The sequence below is a fragment of the Hemitrygon akajei genome, chromosome 9 (assembly GCF_048418815.1).
Source record: "Hemitrygon akajei chromosome 9, sHemAka1.3, whole genome shotgun sequence".
Lineage (NCBI taxonomy): Eukaryota > Metazoa > Chordata > Chondrichthyes > Myliobatiformes > Dasyatidae > Hemitrygon > Hemitrygon akajei.
In genome coordinates this window covers 136,728,024-136,750,558 of record NC_133132.1, presented here as the reverse complement: position 1 = coordinate 136,750,558, position 22,535 = coordinate 136,728,024, and the positions used below count along the sequence as shown (strand labels likewise).

The following is a 22,535-nucleotide window of genomic DNA, read 5'->3' as shown; positions in this document are numbered from 1 at the left end:
GCATTTACCTTTGTTTATTTGTGGAGGTTACTTGTGAGGTTTAAAAAGGTACAAAACAGTGAAATGAATGCATTAGAAAGATCTTGCACTCAACAGTGCCTATAAAAAGTATTCATCTCCCTTGGAAGTGTTTTTTTTGTTGTTTTACAACATTGAATCATGATGGATTTAATTTGGCTTTTTTGATACTGATGAACAGAAAAGACTCTGATGTTGAAGTGAAAGCAGATTTCTATGAATTAGTACAAACTAGACCATAAGACAAAGGAGCAGAAGTCGGCCATTTGGCCCATCGAATCTGCTCCGCCATTTCATCATGAGCTGATCCAATCTCCCCACCTTCTCACCATAACCTTTGATGCCCTGGCTACTCAGATACCTATCAATCTCTGCCTTAAATACACCCAATGACTTGGCCTCCGCTGCTGCCCGTGGCAACAAATTCCATAGATTCACCACCCTCTGGCTAAAAAAATTTTTTTGCATCTCTGTTCTGAATGGGCAATCCTCAAGTCATGTCCTCTCATACTAGACTCCCCCACCATGGGAAAGAACTTTGCCACATCCACTCTGTCCATGCTTTTCAACATTCGAAATGTTTCTATGAGGTCCCCCCTCATTTTTCTAAACTCCAAGGAGTACAGTCCAAGAGCAGTCAAACGCTCCTCATATGTTAACCCTCTCATTCCCAGAATCATTCTAGTGAATCTTCTCTGAACCCTCTCCAATGTCAGCACATCCTTTCTTAAATAAGGAGCCCAAAACCGCACACGGTATTCCAAGTGAGGTCTTACCAGTGCCTTATAGAGCCTCAACATCACATCCCTGCTCCTATACTCTATTCCTCTAGAAATGAATGCCAACATTGCATTCGCCTTCTTCACCACCGACTCAACCTGGAGGTTAACCTTAAGGGTAACCTGCACGAGGACTCCCAAGTCCTGTTGCATCTCAGAACTTTGAATTCTCTCTCCATTTAAATAATAGTCTGCCCATTTATTTCTTCTACCAAAGTGCATGACCATACATTTTCCGACATTGTAATTCATTTGCCACTTCTTTGCCCATTCCCCCAATCTATCCAAGTCTCTCTGCAGACTATCAGTTTCCTCAGCACTACCGGCCCCTCCACCCATCTTTGTATCATCAGCAAACTTAGCCACAAAGACAATTATTCCATAATCCAAATTGTTGATATACAACATGAAAAGAAGCGACCCCTACACGGACCCCTGTGGAACACCACTGGTAACCGGTAGCCAACCAGAATGGGATCCCTTTATTCCCACTCTGTTTCCTGCCAATCAACCAATGCTCTATCCACGTATGTAACTTTCCCACAATTCCATGGGCTCTTAACTTGTTTAGCAGCCTCATGTGCGGTACCTTGTCAACTACTCATAAATCCTGTCCCTAAGAATCCTCTCCATTAGTTTGCCCACTACTAATGTGTGGGTCATTGGTCTATAAATCCCAAGATTATCCCTGTTATCTTTCTTGAACAATGGAACAATAATTACCATCCTCCAACAGAACATAGAAAACCTACCGCACAGCACAGGCCCACAAAGTTGTGCCGAACATGTCCCTAACTTAGAAATTACTAGGCTTACCCATAACCATCTATTTTTCTAAGCTCCATGTACCTATCCAAAAGTCTCTTAAAAGACCCTATCGTATCCACCTCCACCACCGTTGCTGGTAGCCCATTCCACGCACTCACCACTCTCTGTGTAAAAAAACTTACCCTTGACATCTCCTTTGTACCTACTCCCAAGCACCTTAAACCTGTGCCCTCTTGTGGCAGCCATTTCAGCCCTGGGAAAAAGCTTTTGACTATCCACATGATCAATGCCTCTCATCATCTTATACACCTCTATCAGGTCACCCCTCATCCTCCGTTGCTCCAAGGAGTAATGGCCGAGTTCACTCAACCTGTTTTCATCAGGCACTACACCTGTTTTCATAAGGTACTACTCCTGTAGCTCGGGATGATGCAAAAGTCATTGTCAACACCCCAACAATCTTTCCTCATGTTTCCCATAGTAATTTGAGGTATATCTCATCTAGCCAATGGAGACTTACAGTGCCTTTAAAAACATTCGATCTCCTTAGAATTTTTCATGTTTTATTGTTTTACAACATTGAATCACATTGGATTTAACTTGGCTTTTTTGACTCTGATCAACCAAAAAATGCTCTTCTGTGTCAAAGTGGAAACAAATCTTTACAAAGTGATCTAAAATAATCACAAATATAAAACACAATATGATTGATTGCATAAGTATTCATCCCCTTCAAGTCAGTATTTAGTAGATGCACCTTTGGGAGCAATTCCAGCCTTGGGTTTGTGTGGATAGGTCTCTATCAGCTTTGCACATCTGGACTCTGCAACTTTCCCCCATTATTCTTTACAAAAACTGCTCAAGCTCTGCCAGGTTGCATGGGAATCATGAATGAACAACTCTTTTCAAGTCCAACCACAAATGCTCAATTGGATTGAGGTCTGCACTCTGATTTGGCCACTCCAGGACATTAATTTTGTTGTTTTGAAGCCATTCCTGTGTAGCTTTGGCTTTATGCTTGTGGTCATTGTCTTTCTGGAAAACAAATCTACTCCGAAGTCACAGTTCTCTTGCAGACTGCATTGGGTTTTACTCCAGGATTTCCCTGTATTTTGTTGCATTCATTTTATCGTCCATCTTCACAAGCCTTCCAGGGCTTCCTGCAGTGAAGCATCCCCACAGCATGATGCAGACACCACCATGCTTCACGGTAGGGATGGTGTGTTTTTGATGATGTGCAGTGTTTGGGTTATGCCAAACATAGTGCTTAGTCTGATGGCTAAAAAGCTCAATTTTGCTTTCATCAGACCATAGAACCTTCTTCCAGCTGACTTCACAGTCTCCCAAATGCCTTTTGGGAAACTCTAGCCAAGAATTCATGTGAGTTTTTTTTTCCAACAGTGGGTTTCTTTTTGCCACTCTCCCATAAGGTGCAAATGGTGAAGGACCCAGGCAACAGGTTTTGTATGTGCAGTCTCTCCCATCCCAGCCACTGAAGCTTGTAACTCCATCCAGAGTTGTCACAGGTCTCTTGGTGGCCTCCCTCACTAGTCTACTTCTTGCACAGTCACTTTGTTTTTGAGGATGGCCTGCTCTAGGCAAATTTACAGCTCAGCCATATTCTTGCCATTTCTTGATGATTGACTTAACTGTACTCCAAGAGATATTCAGTGAGTTGGAAATGTTTTTGGATCCATCTGCTGTCTTTTTCTGTTGATCAGTGTCAAAAAAAGCCAAATGAAATCCACTGTGATTTAATGTTGTGAAACAACAAAACATGAAAACTTCTGGGGGGGCGGGTGGGTGGTGAATACTTTTCATAGGCACTGTATATGGTGTCTGTTAGTCCACAGGATATTGCAAAGCAATTTGCCATCAATTAATCATTTATGAAGTCAAATTGTTTTATCTTGCAGGCAAGCAGGGCAGATAAGTTGGCCAAAGTCCCACAAAGAATGAAGTTTACAATTCTGGATCTATGGTTTATTTTAATCCATTCTATGCTTTTGGAGACTTGTTTTATCACTTCTTCATAACACTTCATTTTCAACATTGCAATTGCCTTTTGGCCTGTTGATCTGCACTCTAAAACTACTCAATATGTCTATTATTGGGTAGTTACCCTGACATCTCTGTACCTACTTCCAAGCACCTTAAAACTGTGCCTTCTTGTGATAACCATTTCAGCCCTGCGAAAAAGCCTCTGACTATCCACACGATCAATGCCTCTCATCACCTTATACTCCTCTATCAGGTCATCTGTCATCCTCCATCGCTCCAAGAAAAAACAGCTTGATGTGGAGGTTGTGAGGCAGGGAGAGGGGAAATAGAATGGGTAATAGGGCTGCAGGGACAAGGGAAAATGAAGGGGGGTGGGGGGAATAAACTACCAGTCATAAAGATGTGGTCTACACATTACAACGGAAGATAGAAAATGCATGCCAAAAGGGCAATGTTACAATAGTCGTGGGGTCTTCCATATGCAGATAGATTGAGAAATCAGGTTGGTGCTGGATCCAAGTGTGGGAGTTTCTAGAATGCCTTTGAGATGGCTTCCCAGTGCAGCTCTTTGTTCATCCCACCGGAGAATCAGCTATTCCAGATTGGGTGTTGTGCAATGAACCAGCATTGATTAGAGCTTAAGGTAAAGGAAGTAATAGGGGCCAGTGATCCAGAAAATGATAGATATAATATCCTGCAATTTGAGAAGGAAATGTTAAAGTCAGATGTATCCATCTAAAATTGGAGTAAAGGGAATTACTGTGGTATGAGAGAGGAACTGACCCAAATTGATTGGAAAAGAACACTGGCACAGATAACAGTAGAGCAGCAATGGTTGGAAGTTATGGGAGCAATTCAGAAGGTGCAGGATAAAAAAATCCTAAACAGGAAGAAGTATGTTGAAGGCAAGATCATACAATTGCTTCTTTTGAGACTGCATCTTTTTATGTTATATGTCAATGACTTGGATGACAGAATTGATGGCTTTGTGTCAAAGTTTCTGGATGATACAAAGATAGGTGGAGGGACAGGCAGTTTTGAGGAAGTAGAGAGGCTATAGAAGGAAAATGGGCAAAGAAGTGGCAGATGAATACAGTGTCAAGAAATGTATGGCCATGCCCTTTGATGGAAGAAATAAAAGTGTAGACTATTTTCTAAATGGAGAGAACATATGAAAATGAGAGGTGCAAAGTGTTTTGGAGGTCCTCAGGCAGGATTCCCTAATTGTTAATTTGTAGGTTGGATCTGTGGTGAGGAAGGCAAATGCGATGGTAGTATTCATTTTAGGAGGACGAGAATATAAAAATCAGGATATAATGTTGAGGCTTTATAAAGCACTGTGGAGGCCTCACTTGGAGTATTGTGAGCAGTTTTGGACCCTTTATCGAAGAAAGGATGTGCTTAAATTGGAGAGGGTTCAAAGGAGGTTCACAAAAATGATTCTGGGACTGAAAGGCTTGTCATATGAGGAGCATATGGTGACTCTGGGCCTCTACTCATGGGAATTCAGAAGAATGAAGGCTGATCTCATTGAAACCTATCAAATGTGAAAAGCCTGGATTGAGTGGATGTGGAAAGGTTGTTTCCTATGGTGGGTGAGTCTAAGACTAGAGGACACAGCCTCAGAATAGAGGGGCATTCTTTTAGAAAGGACAATGAGGAAGAGTTTTTTTTTGCCACAGAGCGGTGAGACTGTGGAAGTTGTTGCCACAGGCAGCTGTGTAGGCCAAGTAATAGGGTATATTTAAGGCAGAGATTGATAGATTGTTGATTAGTCTGGACATGAAGGGACTCGGGGAGATGGCAGAAGGTTGGCACTGAGAGGGAAAATGGATCAGCCATGATGAAATGGTGTAGCAGACTCATTGGACTAAATGGTCAAATTCTGCTCCTACATCTTATGGTCTTATAAACAAAGGGGAGTGTTTATTGCAAGTTACAGAAATTGATATTGGTGCCACCGGATTGGAGGCTAGCAAACAGAATATGATGTGCTGTTCCTCTAATCTGCATTTCACCTCAATTTGGCAGTAGAGGAGGCTGCGTACAATGTAGGAATAGGAAGTTGAGTCAAAATGGCTGGCCACTGGGAGACCCTGACTGCTATGTCAGATGGAAGAAAGGTGCTCGACAAAGGGATTTCCCAGTCTGCTTTTTTTGCCGCAGCGGTAAAGTACAATGCATTATAATAAAAAGTACTATAAGGTAAAAATAAATTAAACAGTAGTCCACAAAGAGTGCAAAAAAGAAAAAAAAGTCAGGTAGTACACATGGGTTCACTGTCCATTCAGAAATCTGAAGAGGCGAAGAAGCTGTTCCTAAAACTTTGTTTCTTCAGGCTCCTGTACCTCCTTCTTGATGGAAGCAATGAGAAGGGGGCATGTGCTGGGTGATGAGGGCGGAGGGGGGGGTCCTTATCTTCATAATATGAAGATAGGTGAAGGGGCAGGTAGTGTTGAGGAAGCAAAGAGATTGAAGAAGGATTAGAGAGATTAGGAGAGTGGACAAAGAAATACAGTATTGGGAAGTGTATGGTCATGTATTTTGGGAGAAGGAACAAAAGCATAGACTATTTTCTACACAAGGAGAAAATATTAAAACTCCCAGGTGCAAAAAGGCTTGGGTGCCCTCATGCAGGGTTCCCTAAAGGTTAACTTGCAGGTTGAGTCAGTAGTGAGGAAGGCAAATGCAATGTTAGAATTCATTTCAAGAAGACTAGAATATTAGAGAAAGGAAGTGATGCTGAGGCTTTATAAGGCCCTGGTGAGGCCTCATTTGGAGTATTGTGAGACTTTTGGACCCGTTAGCTAAGGGGTGTGCTGACATTGGAGAGGGTTTAAAAGAGATTCAGGAAAATTATTCCAGGAATGAAAGGGTTACCATATGAGGAGCATTTGCTAACTCTGGGCCTGTACTTGCTGGAGTTCAGAGGAATTAAGGTGGATCTCATTGAAACCTATCAAATATTGAAAGGCCTAGATACATAGAAACACAGAACATAGAAACGTAGAAAGCCTCTACAGCACAATACAGGCCCTGTACCGAATATGTCCTTACCTTAGAAATTACCTAGGGTTATCCATAGCCCTCTAATTTTCTAAGCTACATGTACACATCCAGGAGTCTCTTAAAAGACCCTATAGTATCCATCTCCACCACCGTCGCAGGCAGCCCATTTCACGCACTCACCGCTGTCTGCATTAAAAAAAACTTATCCCTGATATTACCTCTGTACCTATTTCCAAACACCTTAAAACTGTACCCTCTCGTTTTAGTCATTTCAGACCTGGGGAATAGCTTCTGAGTATCCACATGATCAGTGCCGAGTTCACTCAACCTATTCTCATAAGGTACGTTACCCAATCCAGGCAACATCCTTGTAAATCTCCTTTGCACCCTTTCTATGGTTTCCACGTCCTTCCAGTAGTGAGGCAACCAGAACTGAGCACAGTACTCCAAGTGGGGTCTGACCAGGGTCCTGTATAGCTTCAACATTACCTCTCAGCTCTTAAACTCAATCCCACGATTGAAGGACAATGCACCAAATGCCTTCTTAACCACAGCGTCAACTTGCACAGCAGCTTTGAGTGTCCTATGGACTCGGACCCCAAGATCCCTCTGATCCTCCACACTGCCAAGAGTCATACCATTAATACTATATTCTGTCATCATATTTGACCTACCAAAATGTACCACCTCACACTTATCTGTGTTGAACTCCATCTGCCACTTCTCAGCCCAGTTTTGCATCCTATCAATGTCCCGCTGTAACGTCTGACAGCACTGCACACTATCCACAACACCCCCAACATTTGTGTCATCAGCAAATTTATTAACCCATCCCTCCACTTCCTCATCCAGGTCATTTATAAAAATCACAGAGAGAAGCTATATCAGAACAGATCCCTGAGGCACACCACTGGTCACTGACCTCCATGCAGAATATGACCCATCTACAACCACTCTTTGCCTTCTGTGGGCAAGCCAGTTCTGGATCCGCAAAGCAATGTCCCCTTGGATCCCATGACTCCTTACTTTCTCAGTAAGCCTTGAAGGGGTACCTTATCAAATGCCTTCCTGAAATCCATATACACTACATCTACTGCTCTACCTTCATCAATGTGTTTAGTCACACTCAAAAAATTCAATCAGGCTCGTAAGGCACGACCTGCATTTGCTAAAGCCAAGCTGACTATTCCTAATTATATTATGTGTCTCCAAATGTTCATAAATCCTGCTTCTCAGGATCTTCTCCATCAACTTACCAACCACTGAAGTAAGACTCACTAGTCTATAATTTCCTGGGCTATCTCTACTCCCGTTCTTGAATAATGGAACAACATCCGCAAACCTCCAATCCTCTGGAACCTCTCCAGTCCCCATTGATGATGCAAAGATCATCTCCAGAGGTTCAGCAATCTCCTTCCTTGCCTCCTACAGTATCCTGGGGTACATCTCATCCGGTCCCAGTGACTTATCCAACTTGATGCTTTACAAAAGCTCTGGCACATTCTTTTCCTTAATATCTACATGCCCAAGCATTTCAGTCTGCTCTAAGTCATCCCTACAATTGCCAAGATCCTTTTCCATAGTGAGTACTGAAGCAAAGTATTCAATTCAGTACCTCTGCTATCTCCTTTGGTTCCATACAGACTTTTCTACTGTCACAATTGATTGGTCCTATTCTCTCATGTCTTATCCTCTTGCTCTTCACATTCTTGCAGAATGCCTTGGGGTTTTCCTTAATCCTGTCCGCTAAAGCCTTCTCATGGCCCCTTTTGGCTCTCCTAATTTCATTCTTAAGCTCCTTCCTACTAGGCTTATAATCTTCTAAATCTCTATCATTACCTAGTTTTTGAACCTTTCGTAAGTTTTTCTTTTCTACTTGATTAGAGTTACAACAGCCTTTGTACACCAGGGTTCCTGTACCCTACCATCCTTTCCCAGTCTCATTGGAATGTAGCTATGCAGAACTCCACACAAATATCCCCTGGACATCTGCCACATTTCTTCCGTACGTTTCCCTGAGAACATCTGTTTCCAATTTATGCTTCCAAGTTCCTGCCTGATAGCCTCATATTTCCCCTTATTCCAGTTAAATGCTGTCCTAACTTGTCTGTTCCTATCCCCCTCCAATACTATAAGTAAGGAGATAGCATTGTGATCACTATCTCCAAAATGCTCTCCCACTGAGAGATTTGACATGTGACCAGGTTCATTTCCAAATACCAGATCAAGTACAGCCTCTCCTCTTGTAGGCTTATCTACATATCGTGTCAAGAAATGTTCCTGAACACACTTAACAAACACTACCCCATCTAAACCCCTTGCTCTGGGGGCATGCTAATTGATATTTGAGAAATTAAAACCTCACACCACAACAACCTGTTATTATTACACCTTTCCAGAATCTGTCTCCCTATCTGCTCCTCGATGTCTCTGTTACTACTGGGTGTTATATAAAAAACACCCTGTAGTGTTATTGACCCTTTCCTGTTCCTAACTCCCACCCACAGAGAGTCTGTAAACAACCCTTCCGTGACTTCCTCCTTTTCTGCAGCCATGACACTACCTCTGATCAACAGTGCCACGCCCCCACCTTTTTTGCCTCAGTTGACGTGGAGAGGATGTTTCCAATAGTGGGGAAGTCTAGGACCAAAGGGCACAAACTTAGAGTAGAGGGACAACCGTGGAGATGAGGAGGAGTTTCTTTAGCTAGAGGAAGGTGAATCTGTGGAATTTGATGCCACAGGTAGCTGTGAAGGCCAGGTCATTAGGTATATTTAAGTTGATAGATTCTTGATAAGTCAGAGTGTGAAAGATTACAGGGAGAAGGCAGATGATTGGGGTTGAGAGTGAAATGAAGCAGCCACAATCAAAAGGTAGAGCAGACTTGATGGGCCAAATGGCCTAGTTCTGCTCCTATGTCTTATGATCTTAATGATGGATGCAGCTTTTCTGAGGCATCGCCTTCTGAAGATCTCTTAGCTGGGGAGGCTACTGCGCATGATGTAGCTGGCTGAATTTGGAAACTTCCTGCAGCTATTTCTGATTCTGTGCAGTGGCCCCTCCACACCAGAAGGTGATGTGACCAGTTAGAAAAATGCTGGAACCAGTTAGAATGTTAGTTGTCAATGAGGAGGAGATGTTATTTCTGATCTGCACTGACTGTGGTCTCCAGATGAGGAAGCAGCGACCCAATTGCAGAAGAAGGTACAGTTGTCCTGGTTTTGAATCTTGATGATTAGTACTGAAGCTTTGATGGTGTTGAATGCTGAGCTGTAATGAATAAACAGCTGCCTGACATAGGATTGCTATTGTTTGACTGCGATCTATTTCTTTTCCCTACAGTTGGCACCAATGTCCATTCATGTTCAAATCCAGTAATCATGGATCAGTAATGCAGAGTACTGAACTGTATATGTCAGAAGCACTTAGGGAATGAGGAGTTTCATGAAAGAAATACGAGGAACTAGAAATTATGCCTTTAGGATAGAGGTCTGGTTAGCTCACAGCTGTCGTGCAGAGCAATTCTGGACTCCAGGCATTGGGGAGGATATATTAATCTTGGAAGGTGCAATGCAGGTTTACTGCATCAATATCTATGCTCAGAAATTTAATTGCCTGTCCTAAAATGTGCCCTGAAGTGACATTCTGCAGTAGGTGTCCCCAGTTTTACCTGATCACTCTGTGTATGTGTGTGTGCGCGTGTGCGCACGTGTGCGTGCTGTACATGTGCGTGCGCACTTTATGCAATGATATAAGTGTACAGAAATGCAAATATTGAGGCAGGCATCCTGATTTCAAGTCAATCGTTGGATAGAGGGTGGATATTGTTAAATGGATTCATATTGTTAGAAGGATTCTGCATTTTTTGGAAGTCAAAGCGCCCTCTAGATCTCTGGGAAACATCAATACAAACTGGTGGTCAGAGAGGTTAATACTGTAGTCAGAGTGTCTTTCCCAAGACCTGCTCTCAGCTGTTTTAATACATGAAATCTTGTAGCTATAAAATTAAGAGAACTAAGGAGGATGCTGGAAAGAAGGAGAATATCATGGAGGCCATATTTTAAAAGGTCAGATAGATAAATGAATAGTTTGCGTTAAAATGGCTTTAGCTTAACAAGTTAGACATAGAATTGCTTTTTGTCCTTAGGTGGGAGGCTATATCAAATATATAATGCGCAGATACATTGAGAACAAAATTATTGATAAGAGATACAAGGACATGCAGATTTATCTGATAAAGAGGGAAAACATTTTCTTCATATTATTTGGATAATTTTAGTGGAGAAGCACAGCATTTTGTAGTTGAGATTGAACACAAATTTAGTGCCTTCAGGGGAGATGCTGATGTAAACTGGTGGCTAAACTTTGTTTTGGTCTCTGAGGAAAGAGCAGAGTTCTGGTTGGGCTCCCTGGAATACATTGATGCTGTTTAACAGCACTGGATTTTCCCAGCCTGTACTATGACCCAATGACGTCTGTTTAGGCATTGTTAACATGCTTTAATATATATGTATATTTATTCTATGCGGACAAATAAAATTGAGTGTACTGAACCATGTTGTCAGATTGAACGACTGACCTGTCAGAAGGGTGAAAAGTTCATCTTGTATAGTACACTGAGAAGTTTAACAACTGTTCAAGCTCATTTACCAATAACTTTACAATTGCTGTTATTCAATAGCACATACACCTTCAAAATTCACAAAACAATAATCCCTAACAAATGTTACTTAACCTATGACTCCAATAAACACGAACAAGTTTATTTCTCATACACACATATCACACCTTACCTGCACTTCCAACTAATCAATCATGGCAGCTCATTCACACATTCATCCTTTGGTAGGAGATAGTGCAAGCAGCAGAATCCTCACCATGGTCTCAGACATGGAGGACCAGGGAAAGAATATATAAGAGGGAAGATGCACACTATGTGCTTTCATAACTAAAAATATGATGAGGACAACAAAATCTGAATAGATTTTGAGTAAAGGATAATTTTTGTTGGATCTCAATTATAATCCTCTGCCCTTTTATGAAATAGAGCCAAGAGAGTTTCTACATTTGGCAGGTCTCCAGTCCCACCAGGGCTCAAACACCCTTGACAATCGTTACCTAAGCATCAGGAATGTCTATTGATTCAGCTCCTGCTCACACTTCGGTAAATCATAACAGCAGGCTTCGCTCCTGATATTGAAGTGTGAGGGTCCAGAAGATAAAGTTGTACTGTGCTGGCCTGAAGAAACAGCTGAATTGGCTAGCAGGAGTATTTGCAGACAATTTGAACCTCTCCATTCTGGGGAGAGAAGTGTAAGAAGTACAAGATCGTAGGTGATAGGTGAAACCAGTACAGGGAGGGGTGAAATAAAGAGCTGGGTGAAAGAGGTAAAGGGCTGGAGAAATGGGAATCTAATAGGACAGAACAAAAGGTCATGGAAGAAAGGGAGGTGGAGGAGCAACAGAGAGAGATGATGGGCAGGTAAGAAGATAAGATGACCGAGGGAATGGAAAATTGTGAAGGAGGAAGGGGGACAATAACTAAGTTTGAGAAATTGATGTTCATGCCATCAGGTTGGAGGCATTCAATATGAGGTCACACAAAGAATCAGACATTGGCTTCACTGAAGAAGCCAGGGAAGAGGCTCTCTGACTGGAGGCCCTGGACTAGTGATGCTGGGTTCGTTGTGCTAAACTGGATCAGCAAATTTGTGGATGTCACCAAGATCTAGGAATACAGATTCATAATTCCTTGAAAGTGACGTCACAGGTAGATAGGGTTGTAAAGAAATCTTTTGGCACATTGCTCGTCATAAATCAATGCATTGAGTTCAGGACTTGGGATGTTATATTGAAATTGTATAAGGCATTGGAAAGGACTAATTTGGAATACTGTGTGCCACCTCCCTGAAGGAGAAATGTAAATGTAAATAAGATTAAAAGAGTGTAGAAAAACAATTCAGGATGTTACTGGGACTTGTGGACCTGAATAGGTTAGGACTTTGTTCCCTAGAATGTAAAAGATTGAGTGGAGATTTGATAGGTGTATACAAAATTATGAGGGGTATAGATAGGGTAAATGCAAGCAGGCTTTTCACACTGTGGTTGGGTGAGAAAACAACTAAAGGTCATAAGTTAGGAGTGAAAGGTGAAATGTTTAAGGGGAATATGAGAGGAAACTTCTTCACTCAGAAGTTGGTGGGAGTGTGGATGCAGCTTTGATTCCAACATTTAAGAGAAATCTGGATAGGTACATGGATGCGAGGGGTATGGAGGGCTATGGTTCAGGTGCAGTTTGATGGGTAGGTTTAGGCAGATTAATGACTCAGTACAGACTAGATGGGTTGAAAGGCTTGATTCTGTGCTGTAGTACTCTATGACTCTAAGTATTTAACTAAAACATTTGCAGCACATTAAAACAATCTCCTTACTGGGACAGTATTTGAATGATGTGAAGGTAGAGATACTAGAGGACTGGGCATTTAAGAACCTGCAGTAACTCTGTTGGGTTTCTGTCTCATGAATGCGGATAAGTTCCACAATTGGGTTTATGCATTCCCTATCTGCTTCCTTGTCTTACAGAAGGCTGTGTCTTGTCGATCACTGACTTTCTAAGGAGTGTCTATAAAGCTATGGTAATTACTGGCCTTATATATAAGACCATAAGATATAGGAACAGAAATAGGCCATTCACCCCATCGAGTCTGCTCCACCATTCAATCATGGACTGATCCAATTCTTCCAGTCATCCCCACTCCCCTGCTTTCACCCCATACCCTTTGATGCCCTGGCTCATCAAGAACCTATCTATCGCTGCCTGAAATGCACCCAATGACTTGGCCTCCACAGCTGCTCGTGGCAACAAGTTCCACAGATTTACCACCCTCTGACTAAAGTAATTTCTCAGTATCTCAGTTCTAAATGGACGTCCTTCAATCCTGAAGTCGTGTCCTCTTGTCCTAGAATCCATTACCATGGGAAATAACTTTGTCATATCTGATCTGTTCAGGCCTTTTAACATTCAGAATAATAATGGTCTTTTGAAAGAGAGAAATCAAAGGAAATACTAATTGTATATAAAACAGTCCTAGTGAAGCTGGTGAGTTAGAAAGCTGACTAATTCTAAGAACTCGATGACTTACATCTCGGAATTTTAGAAGAGAAGGCTTTAGATATAGTGTACGCTTGATTTATCATCCTCCAAATGATAAATAAGTGGCAACGCTTCTGGAATTATTCCTGCAGATTGAAGAGTTGCATTTAAAAAATTCTATTTAGGAATTTAAGGAGAGTGAAAACTTAGCCCAATGTCACTGGTAGGTAAATGCTGAAATTTATAATGATGTAATAGCAAACAGTCTAATAGCACTGAGTGGAGCTAATATTGATTTATGAAAGGAAAATCATATTAGGCTAATTTTCTGAAGTTCTTTAAAGATGTGACTCAGAGAAATGTAGAGGAACCTGTGGATGGCAGACCATGACCTCATGCCACACAGGACAGGAGACGCTGGAAGTGGTGTGGGAGAGAGCAGAGGTCTCTGTGGGCATCCAGGGATCCATGCTGGGTTGTGGGCTGGTCCCTCCCGCTGTGCTGCCCTCCGGTGTTCGTTCGGGGGAAAACAAGCTGGATTGTGTTTGTTTGCAGCTGCATTAGGACTTGAGGAACTGGTGCACCCTTCTTGCTGAAACGAGGCTCCGGGACAAAATCCCATGCACCATCATTCCAAAGGCCATGCTACTTCTTCTGCTATTTTTTGTTATTTATTATTATTATTTGTTTTGTGACTGTATTTTTATCTACTGCTGTAATCATTTGTGCTATGTGTTGTGTGCTGTGTGTGACTGTTGGTAAGGTGTTTTGCGGTTAGCCCTGGAAGGATGCTGGTTTGTTTGGCTGTATATACATGTTGAATGACAATTAAACTTGAACTGGAACTAGATTGGGTGTATTTGAATTTCAGAAGATGTTTGACAAAGTCCCATTCTGGAAGTTGATTAACATGATTAGAGCATATGGTATGGGGGAAGAGGGGGAGAGAGGTGGGGAGGGCAGGGGGGAAGGGGTGTAAGGGGGAGAGGGGCTGAGGGGATTAAGGGAAGGTAAAGGGGTAGGGGATAGAGGGGGATTAAGGGAAGGTAAAGGGGGTAGGAGATAGAGGGGGAAGGGGATAGAGGGGAAGGGGATAGAGGGGGAAGGGGATAGAGGGGGAAGGGGATAGAGGGGGAAGGGGATAGAGGGGGAAGGGGATAGAGGGGGAAGGGGATAGAGGGGGAAGGGGATAGAGGGGGAAGGGGAGAGGTGTCAGAGAGGGGAGTGTGCCCTCAAAGATAGCTGTGTGGGGGAGAGGAGCGGGGAGGAGAGGGGGTAAAGAGACAGGGGAGAAAAGGGGGGAGAGAGGAAGAGGAGAGTGGTGTGGGTGGAGGAAGAGAAGGGTGACTGGTGGATGGATGAGGGTGGGGGCAAAAGGGATGGAAGGGGAGGGGAGAGGGGGGTAGAGGGGGTAAAGGGATAAGGGTGTAGGGGTTAGAGGAAGGGGAAGGGGAAGAAGGGTGAAGAAGAGGGGGGAAGAGGGGGAAGAGGGGGGGAAGAGGGGGGGAAGAGGGGGGGAAGAGGGGGGGAAGAGGGGGGGAAGAGGGGGGGAAGAGGGGGGGAAGAGGGGGGGAAGAGGGGGAAGGGGGGGAAGAGGGGGGGAAGAGGGGGGGGAAGAGGGGGGGAAGAGGGGGGGGAAGAGGGGGGAAGAGGGGGGAAGAGGGGGGAAGAGGGGGGAAGAGGGGGGGAAGAGGGGGGGAAGAGGGGGGGAAAGAGGGGGGGAAAGAGGGGGGGAAAGAGGGGGGGAAAGAGGGGGGGAAAGAGGGGGGAAAGAGGGGGATCTGGTCAGGGAACATTGTAAGCAATGTGTCCAGGAAGCATGCTAGATAGAGTATGATTTGGCCCCTTTGCGTTGCAGTGAGAATAGCTGACAGTGCAGCAGCATATTGTTAGTCATGCTACAACAAGACTGCAAATTTTAAACAGAGGCTACAACAGAAGAGGTTTGGAATATGCCTTGGGGACTGTGAACTAGAAAGTAGAAGAGAGCCTTTATGAATAGAAGAGCAAGGCTTTGAAGACATGGAAGCCTGGATAATGAGAACTGTGTTTAGAAACAATTAAAATTAATCTTTTAATATATTTTTTCATGATCTTTTATTTAACTATGGTCCCTCTTTTACTGCAAACCTAAAATCAATAAAGATGGGATGAGGGTGGCTGGGAGGAGGACAAGGTTATTGTGGGGGAGGGGAGAAGGCTGTGGATATGTTATTTTTAAACACAAGAGATTCCGCAGATGCTGGAAATCTAGAGCAGCACACACGAAGTGCTGGAGGGACTCAATAAGTCAGGCAGCATCTATGAAGGGGAATAAGCAGTCGATGTTTCAGGCTGAGACCTTCCAACTGCACCAGAAAGTAAAGGGAAAACCAAAATAAGGAGGGAGGGAGGACAGGAAGCAGTGTGTGTTGGCTGGTGATAGATGAAACTGGCTGGGGGGGGGGGTGTGGAGGGGTATTGAAGTAAGAAACTGGGAAGAAATGGTTGGAAAAAGTAAAATACTAATGAGGTGATATCTGACAGGAGAGGACAGTGGACAATGGAAGAAAAGGAAGGAGGAAGGGAACCAGAGGGAGATGTTGGGCAGGTGAAGGGAAGAGAGATGGTGAGAGGGGGAGCAGAAAGAGGAATGGAAAAAAGTGAAGGGGTAAGGGTGATAATTACCGGAAGTCGGATAAGTCAATGTTTGTGCTATCTGGTTGGAGGCTACCCACACAGAACCTGAGTGTGGTCTCATCCTGGCAGTAAAGCAGGCCATGGACAGATTTCCATGGGCCAAATGTTCCAACAAATCATCTCAGCTAGATCTCCAAGTCACTTCTTTGGAAATTAATTTTCATTCTGTTTGCACTACTGAAACATTGGGTGAGACAAGATGAGAGAAAAATATTAAGGAGAAAAATGTCCAGAAACTTACTCTGATGGAGGTATTGTTGTCATCTATTAACGTGTCTGACACTTCCAGTTGCCCTTCTTCCACCACCTTTTGTAACACCATCCCAAATGTCCCAATTAGCCTGCAAGTAATTAAAGGAAACATCAGCTTTTCCTGAATCGATTCCAAGTGGTAGCAATGAATAAGTGCAGTCATCACATATTTCCAAAAATAAGTCAACTTATAGTTTGCTGTACAAAACTAATGGGAAAAAACAGACAATAGCTACTTTAAGCAAGTTAAAAATTACACAGAGAGATAACAGCATGGAACCTTAGCCCACTGAGTTTGCACCAACCATCAAGCACCATTTATAGCAGGGGTTCCCAATCCTTTTTATGCCAATGACCCTTACCATTTTATGTTTGTGCGCCTGAGGTTGGGAATCCCTTTTTTTTTTATAGAATTCTGTCCCCAAACCATTTTATTCCCTGCACAATCTCATCAACTCCTCCCAGATTTCACCATTCATCAACAAAGTAGGGGTAACATGTAGTGGTCAGTCAACCTGCCAACCCTTGGGAATTTCAGATGTGGAAGGAAATGGGAGCACCTGGAGAACACCCAAAGGTCGCTAGACATTGTGGAAACTCCGCACTGACAGCAAGATTGAACTCAGTACCTGGAATTCGTAAGTGACAACTCTACTACTCGAGCCTTCAGGCTGCGTTTGAAGTTGAATCAAATATTGCTGTGATGATTGTACGCTCTAATATAAATTGTTTGGTGACAATAAAGTAAGTAAGTTCAAAATTTGCTCACAGCTTCTCATGTATGATGCCATGAGTGCACAACATTGCTGAATTCCTTGTGGAGTTTGTTGACAAGTTTTGACAATTTCTTTCTACTCATTTGCAAATCTATTCAAACAGCTTGTGCCAGTGTGGCCTAGTCAAAGGAGCCCTCCTCCATCAAACCAACTGATTTTATAATTGTTTTTAATTGCTATGTGTTTAAAATATTTCAGAATACATTAATATTATTTTTCATTTTATCTGTCCTGCCTATCTGTCAAATATATGAGGGATGATTGATAAGTTCATGGCTTAAGGTAGAAGGAGTCAATTTTAGAAAACCTAGTACATTTATTTTTCCACATAGTCCCCCAGTCGTGGAGCATACGGATCTTGGACCTTCAGAAAGTGTCCACAGCATGGGTGATTGATAAGTTCATGGCCTAAGGTAGGAGGAGATGAGTTAAACAGCTCTCGTGACATGCACATGCAGGTCAACTCTGAGTGATTATGCAGAAAGTTTGAAGTTAATAACTCATCGGGGTGATTGATAAGTTTCTGGCCTAAGGTAGGAGACGAGTTATTAACTTCAAACTTTCTGCATAATCAAAGAGTTGACCTGCATGTGCATGTAACGAGAGCTGTATAACTCATCTTTCTTTTTTTATCCTTCTTTTTACAGCACAGTACAGGCCCTTTGGCCCACAATGTGTGCTGACCCTTAAACCCTGCCTCCCATATATCCCCCCACCTTAAATTCCTCCATATACCTGTCTCGTAGTCTCTTAAATTTCACTAGTGTATCTGCCTCCACCACTGACTCAGGCAGTGCATTCCATGTACCAACCACTCTGAGTAAAAAACATTCCTCTAATATCCCCCTTGAACTTTGCACTCCTTACCTTAAAGCCATGTCCTCTTGTATTGAGCAGTGATGCCCTGGGGAAGAGGCACTGGCTGTCCACTCTATCTACTCCTCTTAATATCTTGTATACCTCTATCATGTCTCCTCTGATTCTCCTCTCCAGAGAGTAAAGCCCTAGCTCCCTTAATCTCTGATCATAATGCATACTCTCTAAACCAAGCAGCATCCTGGTAAATCTCCTCTGTACCCTTTCCAGTGCTTCCACATCCTTCCTATAGTGAGGCGACCTGAACTGGAAACAGTACTCCAAGTGTGGCCTATCCAGAGTTTTATAGAGCTGCATCAATACCCCACGACTCTTAAACTCTATCCCTTGACTTATGTAAGCTTTCTTAACTACCCTATCTACCTGTGAGGCAACTTTCAGGGATCTGTGGATGTGGACCCCCAGATCCCTCTGCTCCTCCACACTACCAAGTATCCTGCCATTTACTTTGTACTCTGCCTTGGAGTTTGTCCTTCCAAAGTGTACCACCTCACACTTCTCTGGGTTGAACTCCATCTGCCACTTCTCAGCCCACTTCTGCATCCTATCAATGTCTCTCTGCAATCTTCGACAATCCTCTACACTATCCACAACACCCCCAACCTTTGTGTCATCTGCAAACTTGCCAACCCACCCTTCTACCCCCACATCCAGGTCGTTAATAAAAATTAAGAAAAGTAGAGGACCCAGAACAGATCCTTGTGGGACACCACTAGTCACAACCCTCCAATCTGAATGTACTCCCTCCACCACGACCCTCTGCCTTCTGCAGGCAAGCCAATTCTGAATCCACCTGGCCAAACTTCCCTGGATCCCATGCCTTCTGACTTTCTGAATAAGCCTACCATGTGGAACCTTCTACCTTAGGTCATGAACTTATCAATCACGCATGGACCTTCCGGAGGTCCAAGATCTCAGTCCTGACGAAGGGTCTCGGCCTGAAATGTCGACAATGCTTCTTCCTATAGACATTGCCTGGCCTGCTGTGTTCCACCAGCATTTTGTATGTGTTGCTTGAAAGTACAACCTTATTCATTTCATATTTAGCTTGTTACATATATTTATTTACTTCTGTGAGGTCAGCAAGTTAACCAAATGGATGAAGTGAGGATTCTCAGGTCACTCCAAACACATTTAAAGATTTTTATATGAGCTTTTATTTTGGTTTGTAGATTATGCTGCAATGATCGGTCTCTTTGCTTTCTTTGCTGCTTGGTTCTCTTTATGTTGTTTGCTTGTTTATTTTAATTTAATAATTCCTGGAATGCAAGGTCAGACTGAGGAATGATGGTGAATTTCCTTCAACAAAGGATATTAATGAACCAAATTGTGTTTTAAGCCAATTCTATAAAAATGACTTTCTTCTTTGCTTGAAGTGCCGAGTTTCCATGGTGACATTCAAGCCTTTGTCCTGTAACTGAATCACTATAATACCAAATGCTCATTCATTTATAACTGGGGATCGGATTTTTCATTTGCTTTTTAAAGTAGATGCACAAACAAGTTTCCTGCAAGTAGAGAGGTTTGAACTCTCAGTCAGATATTGTTTATTATGTACTGTGCCTATGAAAAGTATTCACCCCTCCCTCCACAGATTTTCATGTTTAATTTCTTTAGAACATTGAATCATATTGGATTTAATTTGGCTTTTTTGACACAGATCCACAGAAAGTACTTTTTCGTGTCCAAGTGAAAACAAATTTCTACAAATTGCCTAAATTTATTACAATTATTAACCATAAAATAATTGACTGCATAATTACTCACCCCCTTCAAGTCAGTATTTAGTAGATGCACCTTGAGTTTATGTAGGTATGTCTCTTTCAGCTTTGGACATCTGGACACTGCAATTTTTCCCCATTCTTCTTTACAAAACTTCTCAAACTCTGCCAGATTGCATGGGGATTGTGAGTGAATAGCCCTTTTCAAGCCCAGCCACAAATTCCCAATTGGATCAAGGTCTGCATTCTGACTTGGATGCTACAGGTCATTAACTTTCTCGTGTAGCTTTGGCTTTATGCTTAGGGTAATTGTTTTGCTGGAAAACAAATCTTCTCCCAAGTTGTATTCTCTTGCAGACTGCCTCAGGTTTTTGTCCAGGATTTCCCTGTATTTTGCTGTATTCATTTTAACCTCCACCTTCACAAACCCTCCAGGGCCTGCTGCAGTGAAGCATCCCCACTGCATGATGCAGCCACCACCATGCTTCACGGTAGGAATGGTGTGTTTTTGATAATGTGTGGTGTTTGACTTACGCCAAACATAGCATTTAGCCTGATGGCAAAAAGCTCAATTTTGGTTTCATCAGACCATAGAACCTTCTTCCAGCTGACTTCAGAGTCTCCCAAATACATTTTGTCAAACTCTAGCTGAGATTTCATGTGAGTTTTGCTCCCAACAGTGGCTTTCTCTTTTCCACCTTCCCATAAAGCTGTAACTGGTGAGTCACCCAAGCAATAGTTGTACGTGCAGTCTCTTCCATCTCAACTATTGAAGCATGTAACTCCACAAGAGTTATCATAGGTCCCTCTCTTGCATGGCCACTCAGTTTCTCAGTTGCCTGCTCTAGGCAGATTTACAGCTGTGTCATATTCTTTCCATTTCTTGATGACTGACTTAACTATTTAGTGACTTGGATATGTTCTTGTATCCATTTCCTGACTTGTGCTTTTCAAAGGCCTTTTCATGGAGTCGCTTGCATTCATGGTGTAGTTTTTGCCAGGATCCTGACTCATCAGCTGTTGGACCTTCCAGAAACAGGTGTATTTTTACTGCAATCGATTGAAACACCTTGACTGCACAAAAACATATCTCTATCTATGTGACTTCTCAGACCAATTGTTTGCACCAGTGATGACTTGTCATATCATACTAAAGGGGGTGAATACTAACGCAATCAATTATTTTGTGTTTTATATTTATAATTAATTTAGATTACTTTGTAGAGATCTGTTTTCACTTTGACATGAAAAAGTCTTTTTCTGTTGATCAGTATAAAAAAAAGCCAAATTAAATCCATTGTGATTCAATGCTGTAAAACAATAAAACATGAAAACTTCTGGGGGGGGAGGGGGTGAATATCTTCTATTGGCACTGTACACTGAGTAATAAGTTCTTCCTTTATCAGATTGAATAAGATTTTTATTTTTGACTCATTTATGTCATTGAGTAATATCTCTGACTATATTGAATTTCTGATGTAAATTCTGCATTTGAAAAATGTAATGCTATTTTCAATAAATATAAAAGTAAAATCTATATATTTCCTTTATGGACTATTTATTGAATTTATGATCCAGGGATGATGGAAGACAGTTGCACTCTGACTAAATTAAGGAACAGCATTTGAGTAGACTAAGAACATTCACATACCCTCTAGATTATTTTCCTCTAAGAAGTTCCTTTGAACATTAAATATATTTACATATTTCTATTTTTAATTGAATGAAAAGCTTAAGGTCAAATCAATATAGTTTTAAATACATTTTCTTCGGTATGGAATAGTACTGTTAAGTACAAACCCCATTTCCAGAAAAGTTGGAATATTTTCCAAATGCAATAAAAACAAAAATCTGTGAAATGTTAATTCACATGAACCTTTATTTAACTGACAAAAGTACAAAGAAAAGATTTTCAATAGTTTTACTGACCAACTTAATTGTATTTTGTAAATATACACAAATTTAGAACTTGATGGCTGCAACACACTCAACAAAAGTTGGGACAGAGTTAAAATAAGATTGAAAAGTGCACAGAATATTCAAGTAACACCGGTTTGGAAGACTCCACATTAAGCAGGCTAATTGGTAGCAGGTGACATATCATGACTGGGTATAAAAGTAACGTCCATCAAAGGCTCAGTCTTTGCAAGCAAGGATGGCTCGTGGCTCACCCCTTTGTGACAAAATTTGTGAGAGAATTGTTAGTAATGAACATTTCTCAACGCAAGATTGCAGAGAATTTAGGTCTTTCAACATCTACAGTACATAATATTGTGAAAAGATTGAGAGAATTCAGACATCTCAGTGCGTAAAGGGCAAGGTCGGAAACCACTGTTGAATGCGCGTGATCTTCGAGCCCTCAGGCGGCACTACCTAAGAAACCGTCATGCTACTGTGACAATTACAGCCACCTGGGCTCAGGAGTACTTCAGAAAACCATTGTCACTTAACACAGTCCATCACTGCATCCAGAAATGCAACCTGAAACTGTATTACGCAAGGAGGAAGCCATACATCAACTCTATGCAGAAACGCCGGCGAGTTCTTTGGGCCCGAGCTAATC

At 42.2% G+C, this 22,535-nt stretch overlaps 1 protein-coding gene across 10 annotated transcripts in view; it reads right to left on the bottom strand.

Annotated features, from left to right (window-relative positions):
• The window catches only part of otofa (otoferlin a), a 360,719-nt gene that overhangs the window by 189,913 nt on the left and 148,271 nt on the right, over positions 1–22,535 (bottom strand). For all 10 annotated transcript variants that reach the window (XM_073057032.1, XM_073057034.1, XM_073057037.1 and 7 more), the window contains exon 4: positions 16,589–16,688. In XM_073057032.1, coding sequence (XP_072913133.1) covers positions 16,589–16,688 — 100 coding nt within the window. The remainder of the gene's footprint in view (positions 1–16,588; positions 16,689–22,535) is intronic.